General features: G+C 40.4%; 1 protein-coding gene and 1 long non-coding RNA gene across 2 annotated transcripts in view; both read left to right on the plus strand.

The window, feature by feature from the left end:
• Positions 1 to 9,099, plus strand: part of LOC124868570 — a 69,562-nt gene extending 60,463 nt beyond the window's left edge. The window contains exons 2-3 of the long non-coding RNA XR_007038342.1: positions 6,461 to 6,627; positions 7,047 to 9,099. This is a non-coding gene — a long non-coding RNA (uncharacterized LOC124868570). The remainder of the gene's footprint in view (positions 1 to 6,460; positions 6,628 to 7,046) is intronic.
• Positions 9,100 to 11,168: 2,069 nt separating this feature from the next.
• Positions 11,169 to 12,363, plus strand: part of LOC124867908 (N-acetylmuramoyl-L-alanine amidase-like) — a 44,196-nt gene continuing 43,001 nt past the window's right edge. Inside the window, exon 1 of the mRNA XM_047364597.1 lies at positions 11,169 to 11,444. Coding sequence (XP_047220553.1) covers positions 11,372 to 11,444 — 73 coding nt within the window. The 5' untranslated portion in view covers positions 11,169 to 11,371. The remainder of the gene's footprint in view (positions 11,445 to 12,363) is intronic.

Here is a 12,363-nt window from a genome sequence, read left to right on the forward strand (position 1 = left end):
CCAACCAGTGCACATCACAACCACCTGGTCTCTTCTAGAAGGTGAATGTTTCGAGATGCAATCCAAAGGTAATGAAAGATGAGATGAAGTCGCTTAACTACATAAGGCATCAAACATCAATTGCACTTTGTGGAAAAAGAAAAGGCAAAATGAACCAAGACAAATGCTCTTTAGGAAAGTCACGTGTCAGATCATGACTAATGCTCAATAATTGACGTGACTAAGTCATGGAAACCATGCAAGGGTTACAGAAAATACTTTCTGGAAATTAAAGAATTAAATATTTCAAGAGGTAAATGTATAAAGAGGGCTCTGTGAGAGCACCTACACCTTCTTCCAAGGAAAAGCAGACATGAAAAAAACTGCTTTATTTATTATTAAATATTCCTGCCAAAATTTTAATGATTAAATATGGATGAATGCTAAATGTAACATGTTTAATTCAATGAGTATCTAATTAACAGAAATAAAAATCACAAGACCCACCTGCTTATTGAGAAGGCTGAAAGAATACAGTCCACATAGACATGAGAGTGTAAAGTATACATTAAACTGAATGCATTCTGGAGCAGTCTGTCACTTAAGGAGTTTGCCTCTCAGCAACAGCCTCATATATAGGGTGGGAGATATTGTCCAGCAGTGATGTTATTTTTGTTACTGTGCTTGTATCTTCCACACCCTGCACTGTATTCATGGAGGGCATCCTAGGACTGAGTTGGCCTGATAAGCTTATCTAACCACTTCCTCTCAGCCTAGATATGGTGCTGCTTCAACATGCTACACCATAGAAGATGGCTGATGCCTTTACAGAGTCAAGAAAGGTTTTCAGAAGCACCCCGTGGACTATGAAAGGTCTCAGTCTACTTAGCAGGTAGAGCCTGCTCTGACCCTTCCTGTAAAGAACATCAGTGTTGTGACTCTAGTCCAGTTTATTGTTCAGGTGAACACCCAGGTACTTATAAGAGTCCAGTACCGGTCCCTGGGAACAACAAGAGAGGAGGTGGGGGGAGTTTTTGTGAAGCCTGGTCTTAATTGAAAGGTTAATCAATTGATGGTGCTTTTAATGATTTAAAGGAGTTTGTAACTATTGATAGACATTTTGGAAAATATAAAAATATATCAGTTGTGTAGAAATCCACGTCGATGGTTGTCCGCTAACAATAAAGATGTGAGATCATGCAGTCCCTCAATCTCTGAGATTTACAATGAAAAAGAAAAAAAAAGCAAGTAGTAAAAGTGATAATAAAAAGTGAAAATATTTTTTTCATTTCAATATCTTTTCTGATAGGCTTCTTATTCAGTCAAGTATGCATGCCAGCACAATGATTAGGGATCGTTAATTGTTCAGAGAAAAACAACAGAAGATCACAGCATGTTCACTTAATTTCCTTAATGTAAGCAGATTATAACCACTAAATAGACATTATAGAAAGGTAATATGGATAAATAAATGTTTCAGTTTTTTTATACTGAATGGAACTCTTGTGAAATGTCTCGCTATGCTGAAAAATAGGAAATGCATGAGTTTGATGGATTTTTACAAGGAACCTTTTCATGACACTGAATAGTGGTACCCCTGGCTCTCGTGATGTTTTTCTTTGCATTTAATTCTGCCTGTGATATTTTGTGTATTTGTGTGGATATTGTATTTCTGCTGTGGTTAATTTATTTGACCCTCTTTATTTTATACACTGCTCAAAAAAATAAAGGGAACACTTAAACAACACAATATAACTCCAAGTAAATCAAACTTCTGTGAAATCAAACTGTCCACTTAGGAAGCAACACTGATTGACAATCAATTTCACATGATGTTGTTCAAATGAAATAGACAACAGGAGGAAATCTTTGGTGATTAGCAAGACACTCAATAAAGGAGTGGTTCTGCAGGTGGGGACCACAGACCACTTCTCAGTACCGATGCTTTCTGGCTGATGTTTTGGTCACTTTTGAATGTTGGTGGTGCTTTCACACTCGTGGTAGCATGAGACAGACTCTACAACCCACACAAGTGGCTCAGGTAGTGCAGCTCATCCAGGATGGCACATCAATGCGAGCTGTGGCAAGAAGGTTTGCTGTGTCTGTCAGCGTAGTGTCCAGAGCCTGGCGGCGCTACCAGGAGACAGACCAGTACACCAGGAGACATGGAGGAGGCCGTAGGAGGGCAACAACCCAGCAGCAGGACCGCTACCTCCGCCTTTGTGCAAGGAGGAACAGGAGGAGCACTGCCAGAGCCCTGCAAAATGACCTCCAGCAGGCCACAAATGTGCATGTGTCTGCACAAACGGTTAGAAACCGACTCTATGAGGATGGTATGAGGGCCAGAAGTCCACAAATGGGGGTTGTGCTCACAGTCCAACACCGTGCAGGACGCTTGGCATTTGTCAGAGAACACCAGGATTGGCAAATTCGCCACTGGTGCCCTGTCCTCTTCACAGATGAAAGCAGGTTCACACTGAGCACATGTGACAGACGTGACAGAGTCTGGAGACACCGTGGAGAGCAATCTGCTGCCTGCAACATCCTTCAGCATGACCGGTTTGGCAGTGGGTCAGTAATGGTGTGGGGTGGCATTTCTTTGAAGGGCTGCATGGTCCTCCATGTGCTCACCAGAGGTAGCCTGACTGCCATTAGGTACCGAGATGAGATCCTCAGACCCCTTGTGAGACCATATGCTGGTGCGGTTGGCCATGGGTTCCTCCTAATGCAGGACAATGCTAGACCTCATGTGGCTGGAGTGTGTCAGCAGTTCCTGCAAGATGAAGACATTGAAGCTATGGACTGGACCGCCTGTTTCCCAGACCTGAATCCAATTGAGCACATCTGGGACATCATGTCTCGCTCCATCCACCAACGTCACGTTGCACCACAGACTGTCCAGGAGTTGGCGGATGCTTTAGTCCAGGTCTGGGAGGAGATCCCTCAGGAGACCATCCGCCGTCTCACCAGGAACATGTCCAGGCGTTGTAGGGAGGTCATACAGACACGTGGAGGCCACACGCAATACTGAGCCTCATTTTGACTTGTTTTAAGGACATTACATCAAAGTTGGATCAGCCTGTAGTGTGTTTTTCCACTTTAATTATGTGTGTGACTCCAAATCCAGGCCTCCATTGGTTAATAAATTTGATTTCCATTGATGATTTTTGTGTGATTTTGTTGTCAGCACATTCAACTTTGTACAGAACAAAGTATTCAATGAGAATATTTCATTCTTTCAGATCTAGGATGTGTTATTTGAGTGTTCCCTTTATTTTTTTTGAGCAGTGTATATATTAATAAATTAAAAAACAAACAAATCCACAAAATGTTTAAGTCATACATGATGTTGAGTCAAACTATTGGTACAATATTTTAATGAAATTTGTAATTTGAAGATGTTTGGGGTTTGGAAAAATTTCTAAAAAATTATCATTGTTTAGTTTAAACAAGGTTTATGTTTTAAGTTCTACTGTAGTAAGGGGGAGGGGCATGCAGCCACAGCCCAAGCCTGCTGCTGCAGCTGTGATAGTGCCTGAACCCTCAGCGCCAGTGGGACAAATAACTGAAGAGGCATCACCATATTCACCACCAGTTTTTCCGACTTCACAAACCATGAGAGAGGGATCCCCAAATTTAATAACCAGCTCCCCAGTAGCAAAAATATTAGGCGGAGAAAACAGGCAATTAAACTGGATGGCCTCAATGATACTGCTGATGACACTCCCTATAAACAACAGTTAAAAAATGCCCTCCAGGCAAATGCTTTACCTGAGATTTGAAACTGGGTCACAAAACATAATGTTGATCTACCCACCTGCTCGGTTAGCAGTTGGCAGAACTGGGCAATGCATGTTGAAAAGGTGGTCAGTGGCAAGGAAAAACAACCCCCTCCTACCTTCTATGCTGAAGATGATATACTAGTAATTTCATCTACTGCAATGTTTAATGATCTGATTGAATATGTGAAACAACTGACTAATATAATAATGAAGTTTTTCAACAGGTGATGATCATCCAGTAGGAATGCAGTGTTCTAGGAAATGCAGTTTATTTATTAACAATACATTTTTCTTCAATAGGTGGAAGCTGGAGAAATAACATCACACTGTGTGGAAGTTTTGCTGACTAATCATTGGTTGAATCCATGAGACATTATGTGCACAGACCAAATGACTAAAAACGACACAAGACCAAATGACCAAGGTTCTGACTGACTTATGAACCTCACTGACCTGACATTGATAACATGACACTTTTCCAGACTGGACGGACCCAAAAGACAAACACCACCTTATTGATCCTTGGTAGATAAAAAAGAATTGAAGCATTCAAACCAGGCCTAGTGGAAACAAAAGGGTTATGAGAAAACAATGAGCATTTTAAAAATATAAAAAGAAAATTATATTGGAATTTTTGTAAATGAAATTGCTCTGATAGTGAAGTAACTAAGTAAAATTTATTTATACAGCACATTGCAGGCAGGGCAATTCAAAGTGTTTTACATTATAAAAATACAAAATCCTAAAAACCATCAAGTGGATGTTCATGACAGCCATGGGGGAAAAGTTGTCAATGTGTGAATGTATGTGAATGGGAAATGACTGATTTCATCAAAGAGCGTCTTTGAGGGACCTTAAAAGTGCTAATAAAAGTCTGATGTTCTAATGATCATTTGCCAAACTTTTACCTCAATAAGGTTTCCAGAATTTTTCCATAATCATCTAAAGATAGTAAAGGTTCTACCTGAATTGAAATACTGATAAACATAAGAAAGCTCACAGAACTGTCTTTAATTTTGTTGAAATTCTTTTACAAACAGACTAATTAAATTTTATGAGGCCAATGTCTGTCCATTTTGTCTGTTTTTGTGAAATGTTTGTTTTATGTTATGTAACAATTAGGGTATATGTGCATGCTAATAATTAAAGATTACAAGAGCAAGTCTGACCCTCAACAGTACCATAATAATATTAGGTCAATTTGTATGGTGAAACAAAAGGATTTTAACAGATGTTTGGACTTTTTCCAGTCAGGTTCAAAATGATCAAATTAGATTTAAAATTTAACACACGATAGAATGCTCCTTAACAGAATTACTGGACAAAATTACTATTCCTGAAATTGAGAAAACTTGAGTTAATTGAAATAAACTTTAGTTACTTGAAATAAATACAAAGTGTAATTAAAAAGGGAAGAGCTATAGATGACTGAAACTGTACAGTGTGTTTATAAAACTGGGTAAGACAAACTAAGATTATAAGACATAACATGCTCTTCATTTTTGTGTTCATCAATTTTATTAAGCCTTCTAAACTGATGAGGAGTGAGTTTTTTAGAACTAATGAAACCTAAACTAAACTAAGCATTATTAAAATAATAGCAACTAACACAAATAGTGACCTCATTCTTGAATATAATGAGGACTTACTGCATTTAATAAAAAATAGATTAGAATAGATGCATCTAAATAAAACTAAATTAGAATAGATTATTCAGAGCTGTTACAATCTTGCTGATGAATAAAAAAAATTTTTTTGTTATGGAACCAGATGATTAAAAGAGAGCAACGTTATCATGGCCAAAGAGAAACATTTACAGGAAAGATCCAATGAAATATTATTTAACCTTGTCCATCGTGACACCATACAGGGTTTTATTAACATCTTGGACAGCACATATTATGTATGGAAAGAAATATAAATAAAGCCATAATTGGTAGCACAATGGAAAAATGCAGAGTTATTACTGAAATTATTAGATGCTGTGCTGTTACCAGCTAAATTAGTTGAGGGTAAATGTGAAGGGATTACTAGATGCTCTGAAGGAAAGCTTATATTACTTAAATCAATGTTTCAATGAATTGTGAGCCATGTGCAGAGCCATGTCTCAACAGGAGGGTAGTAGATTACTACAAATGGATTTAATAATTAATATTTACTAAAAAAAATTTTGTGCATCTTGTTTGATATGTCTGAAACATTACCCCAAGGACATTTTTCCTTGCAAAGGCCCAGATGCTATAACAGTGGCAAAAAGGACTATGTACATTTGGAATTCCAAGAAGGATTTATAGTTATAATGGAATATACATTTTGTTAACAAAGTCATACAAGAACTTGGTAAATGTTTTCAGATTGACCTGAAAACACATTGTAGCTATCATCCCCAGAGTGCAGGGTTGGTAGAAAGAACAAATGGGACAGTTAAAAGTAAGCTTAGGAAGACAATGGAAGAAACAGAAATAAATTGGGTTGAATATCTATATATATAGTAAAACTTAATATGAGGATAATCCCATCAGCTCAGGGTGGATTAACATCTTTTTAAATAATACATGGCAGACCTTATTATATTCCTGATTTACAAAAAGACCTAAAAGATCCACAACAAGAGGCAACGTTAGCAGATTACATGATGAAGGCATTACAGTTTAGAGACGTACAAAATGTTAACAATCTGACAAATGATGTTTCTGAAGCCCTACAGGTTCCTGGTGACGTGAAGGAAAGTGACTGAGTGCTGATTAAGACCATTAAGAAGAAAACGTGGTCTGATCCAAAGTGGGAGGGTCCATTCCAAGTGTTATTGACAATTCCTACCGCTGTGAAAATCCAAGACTACTTATACAAAGTACACTGTAAAGAGGTCAGCCTTTCAGTCTTTCCACTCAGGCTGGAAATGATAAACCCTGACTACAAAGGGGTCGTCGCCATCTAGTGGAGGCTTTGTCTCAATGTCAGTGAAGAAACCAACGATCTTTCCTAGCCTTTAGGGGGGAGAGAGAGACTGATAGGTAAATCTAAAGGAAATATGTTGTTGAAACATTTAATTTTGTTTTTCATGTGTGTCCTGATTGTGTTAATAATATGCCAGACATGTTCACAATTTCATAATCTACAGAAATTAAAGAGGTGGATAAATGAAGATCTTCATGGAATGTTTATACAAGATATAAATTACTTGTTTGAGATTAGAAGCTGTTACCAAAATGAAAAATTGTAACAAAGTCCAGAAACATTTCTGGTTGTTATGTATGTACTGAACTTCCTATCTCTTCCAACCAGCCCAGGTTAACAGCTAGACCAGTACCAGCGCCAAGAGATGAGTGTTTTATCAGAAACAGCGTTTCTGGTGCCAGTACCAGTTTCTGCGTGGTAATGGGTAATGTAACATTTTACAACTGTGATGTTACAAAGTTTAAACAGTTTAATGTTATAACCACTGTGTTCAATTATGTGGAGCTTCTTGCAGGTTCCTATTTTTCTCATTGTGTCGTGGGCACCGGTTCCATCCCAGTGGGGACTATTCCAATGAGCACGTGTAACACAACTTACTATTATCCTTCCCACCAAGCTGGACCAGGGGGAAAAAATCCATGATCTAAAGGGCACTTATGCAATAGATGGATTTCACTGGATGTGTGGAACTGCCATTTATTTGCGGTTGCCTCTAGGTTGGAGTGGTGTTTGTGTACCTGTTTATGTCACTGATCACACTTATGTCATTTCAGTTCAACCTTTCCTGAATAGGAGTAAGAGGGAACTCATCCGTGTGAAGCCACATGACGGTGTGTGGGCATCAGATGTTCCCGACGAATTTAAGCATAGATCAACAGGAAATAAGATTTTGCTAGGTTTATTCCCATGGTTGGGAGTAGGAAAGAACATGCTTAGAAACTATAGATTATTGACTGGGACTGTTTGTTAATGCAACCACAAAAGCTCTTACAGGACTGTTCACAGAAGTCACAGCTCTTCGAACCATGGTCTTGCAGAACAGGATGGTGTTGGACCTGCTAACGGCTTCATTTGGGGGAGTTTGCGCTCTCCTAATCGAGACCTGCTGCACCTACATCCCTGATAAAACCAACGGCAAAGATGAACACACAGTGAGCGATGCTATAAGCCAATTAAATGAAATTAAAAGGGGTATGCAGCAGGATGTCCATCCAGGCAGGGGAAACTTTTTTTTGTGGCTTACTTCTGGACCGTGGTGGCCACTGCTTTTGAAAATCATGACCCCTGTCATCGCTGTGTTATTGTTTGCCTTTTTTACTCTGTGTGTTATTCCCTGTATCAGAGCAATGATATTAAGGATGGTTGGAGGAATTGTTAATACAATGTTGTCCCAGGATTACCAACTTCTTGACGAGGACCAGGACCCAGCAATTTTGTAGAGTTGCATCCAGTACAAAAACTCCAATATATATAAAAGGGTCAAGCCTGAACTGAGCACTGAGTTACTGTATGCTGCTTAAAGAGTCACCCTGCTTCAATTTGCGACCAGAATGGGACAATAGCAGAATGGTAAATGGCCTGTACTTTTATAGCGTTTTATCAAGTTTGAGGACCTCAAAGTGTTTTACTCTACAATCAGTCATTCACCGATTCATTCACGCACTGACAGTGGTGAGCTACATTATAGCCACAGATGCCCTGGGGCAGGCTGACAGAAGTTGGGCTGCCATGAAATTGGCGCCAACTGACCAACATCAGCAGGCAAGGCGGGTGAAGTGTCTTGCCCAAGAATACAATGACTGACACGGACAGAACGAGGGTTTGAACTGGGAAACCCACCAGTCACAGGACGGACTCCTACCACCAAAGCCAAAGTCGCTCAGGTGGTACTAGACAGAATGGATAAAAAGGTTACAGAATTGGATATGATCAATATGAAAGCAAGGATCCATCTAGGTGTGTCAACGTTTCAGGTGGTTATGAACCACAGCGTACCAATCTTTAGATGGCAATTTCCAGCAGGATAATACATCATGTCACAAAGCTCAAATCATCTCAAACTGGTTTCATGAACGTGACAGAGTTCTCTGTATTCCAGTGGAGATTAGAAACCTGGATGTACAGCTCACTACTCTACAAGAACTGTTAGATGTCATGTTGATACTGACCAAAATCTATGATGAATATTTCTGACACTTTGTTAAATATGTGCCACAAAGAATTAAGGCAGTTATGAAAGTAAAAGGTGTCTTGATTAGATATACCTCATAAAGTGGCCATTAAGTTTATACTTATATGAAGCTATTCCATAGCAGCATTCATTCAAAACATTCTGAGCATGCAACCTCCAAACATCAATTTAAACAATCATTTAATAATATTCTCAGTGTCAGATTCTTTTGTTACGAAGCCTGCTCTCTGTTGCTTCCACAAAACCTTCTAGTTTTCCTTTTCCCCCTGAGCCTAAGTCAAATATTTATTAACTCATTCAGAATGCAGTTGATTTGGATACCTTTTTCCCTTAATCAATCAAATCATACTTTGGAAACTGTGTTTTGTTTTTACTTTGATTATCTTTGATATAAAACTGGTTTTATGAACTGAAACGTTTCAATGTAAGGCCTACGCCAGGGTATTGGAGAGGAGAGTCCGACCGATAGTCGAACCTCGGCTTCAGGAGGAGCAGTGTGGTTTTCGTCCCGGCCGTGGAACACTGGACCAGCTCTATACCCTCTACAGGGTGCTTGAGGGTTCATGGGAGTTTGCCCAAACGGTTCACATGTGTTTTGTGGACCTGGAGAAGGCATTCGACTGTGTCCCTCGTGATGCCCTGTGGGGGGTGCTCCAGGAGTATGGAATCGGGGGCCCTTTACTAGGGGCCATCCAGTCCCTGTACGAGCGGAGCAGGAGTTTGGTCCGCATTGCCGGCACTAAGTCGGACCTGTTCCCAGTGCATGTTGGACTCCGGCAGGGCTGCCCTTTGTCACCGGTCCTGTTCATAACTTTTATGGACAGGATTTCTAGACGCAGCCAAGGGCCGGAGGGGGTCGGGTTTGGGGACCAGTGGATTTCGTCTCTTCTTTTTGCAGATGACGTGGTCCTGCTGGCCCCCTCTAGCCAAGACCTACAGCATGCGCTGTGGCGGTTCGCAGCCGAGTGTGAAGTGGCTGGGATGAGGATCAGCTCCTCCAAGTCCGAGGCCATGGTACTCGACCGGAAAAGGGTGGCTTGTCCTCTTCAGGTTGGAGGGGAGTTCCTGCCTCAAGTGGAGGAGTTTAAGTATCTCGGGGTCTTGTTCATGAGTGAGGGAAGAATGGAGCGGGAGATCGACAGACGGATCGGTGCGGCTGCCACAGTAATGGGGGCGCTGTGCCGGTCCGTTGTGGTGAAGAGAGAGCTGAGCCGAAAAGCAAAGCTCTCAATTTACTGGTCGGTCTACGTTCCTACCCTCAGAACGAGATCCCGGATACAAGCGGCTGAAATGAGCTTCCTCCGTAGGGTGGCCGGGCACTCCCTTAGAGATAGGGTGAGGAGCTCGGCCATCCGGGAGGGGCTCAGAGTAGAGCTGCTGCTCCTCCACATTGAGAGGAGCCAGTTGAGGTGGCTCGGGCATCTATACCGGATGCCTCCTGGACGCCTTCCTCGGGAGGCGTTCCAGGCACGTCCCACCGGGAGAAGGCCCAGGGGACGGCCCAGGACACGCTGGAGGGACTATGTCTCTCGGCTGGCCTGGGAACGCCTTGGGCTCCCCCTGGAGGAACTGGAGGAGGTGTCTGGGGAGAAGGACGTCTGGGCGTCTCTGTTGAGTCTGCTGCCCCCGCGACCCGGTCCCGGATAAAGCGGAAGACGACGACGACGACGACAACGTTTCAATGTATGAAAAAAACAAAACAAGAAATCAATAAAGGGACAACAACTTTTTTCACAGCTCTGTACAGTAAAAAGCATGTGCAAGAAATAAGTCTTGACAGAGTTGTTTTATTTATCCATGAAAAAGGATTATCCTCTTGCAGAAGCTCTAAAAAAATCCTCGTCAAAGCAAATTTTTCTAAACTTTTTTTGTTTCCACAAATCTATATCCAGTACTGCTGGTTCCATGAACAGTAGCTAAAATGTTTCCTGACTCTGTTAGTAGTCAACAGATGCACATATCTCATGAGATGATAAACATTAACTCTACACATGCTTTATCTTTCCCATTGTCTGTATCCATGCAGTCACACAGAAGCCACAAATTGATCTGTTCCTAAGGACAAAAACGACATGAGGGGAAAGTCAGATTATATTATAATAAAAGAAAAACAAATCTTCTTTGGGACTGTTTTCATTAACTAAGAGAAGTAGACTTTGCTTCCTGACTGTAGGCGAAATCAATATTTGTGCCCATTAGTGTGCAAACAGTACTATTGGGACATAACATTGCTGTCATGCACGTACACCTACACACAAAAAGAAACATACACAAAACCTTCAGGAGCCCATTCAGACTGTTACTATGGTGGAGTTTTTTGTGACAACTGATTGTTAGGGTTTAATGTGAGAGTTTGCTCAAATATCACTTTTAGACTTATTCTATGTGAGGCAGGTTATTGTTTTATTATCTTATTGCATTGAAAACTGGACCTTAAATGCTAACAACTAGAATGTGAAGCATGATTTTTTTAGGATTTACATTTTTTGTTCTTGCTTTAATAAACTTGTTAACCGTCTACGGCAGGCCAGCAGGTAAGCTCATTAAGTTCAAGTTTAGTTTTATTTTGCTACAGATGTTTTTGATTATTAATGTTTTAAGTTTTCTAACACTCATGAAGTTTGGGTCATTCAAATAGCTTATCATGTTTTGATTTGTCATTTAAGTAATGAAGATCATATTTCCAAGACATTTATTCAAAGATAATTTTTACAAAATGAAAGTTATTATAATGAACCTACAAGAAAAATGTGTCTTTAAATAAAGTGTTTAATAGGAACATTCATCCTTTTAAAGGGCAATACAATAATTTTCAAACAAGGTATTACACTTTAGAGTCAGTACAATTTTCATTAGGTATTAAACCCCCCACCCTCATGCTCCCTCCCCATGGACAAGATTGGCTGATAGTAATAATCTTACAAAAATCGTAATAACCCATACTCACTTCCATACAAAGTGCGCTATAGGGGTAAAACAAGACATGGAGATCTGGATAAGGCTATATCATTCCATATATAATGTTACGTTACACCCAACCTTTTAGGGTGTTTATTCAGACATTAAGTGGATTCCAAAATCAGTCCCCATTTCAATTCTCACCTTGGACGTCAACCTATAGGAGCAGCTCTGTTATGTAAGAAGGTTACAAAACCTCCCCAGCATTTATCAAACATTGATTTTTTTTCCCTAAGATTAAACAATCTTTTCTGATGGCAGCTGTGATGACAGCTCTTTAAGCCACAGAGAAACACGAGGGGGGTCCTCGTTCTTCCAATTGAAAGCTATACATTTGTTGTCTGCAATGAGGGCTAATCTGATGAAGCGAGTCTTGACTCTCATATTTCCTGGTAGGACCGACAGGTCCCCCAATAGCATCAGCCGTGTTTTGGCTGTGATTTCCAACCCCACAATATTTGTCTAAGATAGATCTGCAGTACTGCTCCAAACATC

The sequence above is a fragment of the Girardinichthys multiradiatus genome, chromosome 5 (genome assembly GCF_021462225.1).
Source record: "Girardinichthys multiradiatus isolate DD_20200921_A chromosome 5, DD_fGirMul_XY1, whole genome shotgun sequence".
Taxonomy (NCBI): domain Eukaryota; kingdom Metazoa; phylum Chordata; class Actinopteri; order Cyprinodontiformes; family Goodeidae; genus Girardinichthys; species Girardinichthys multiradiatus.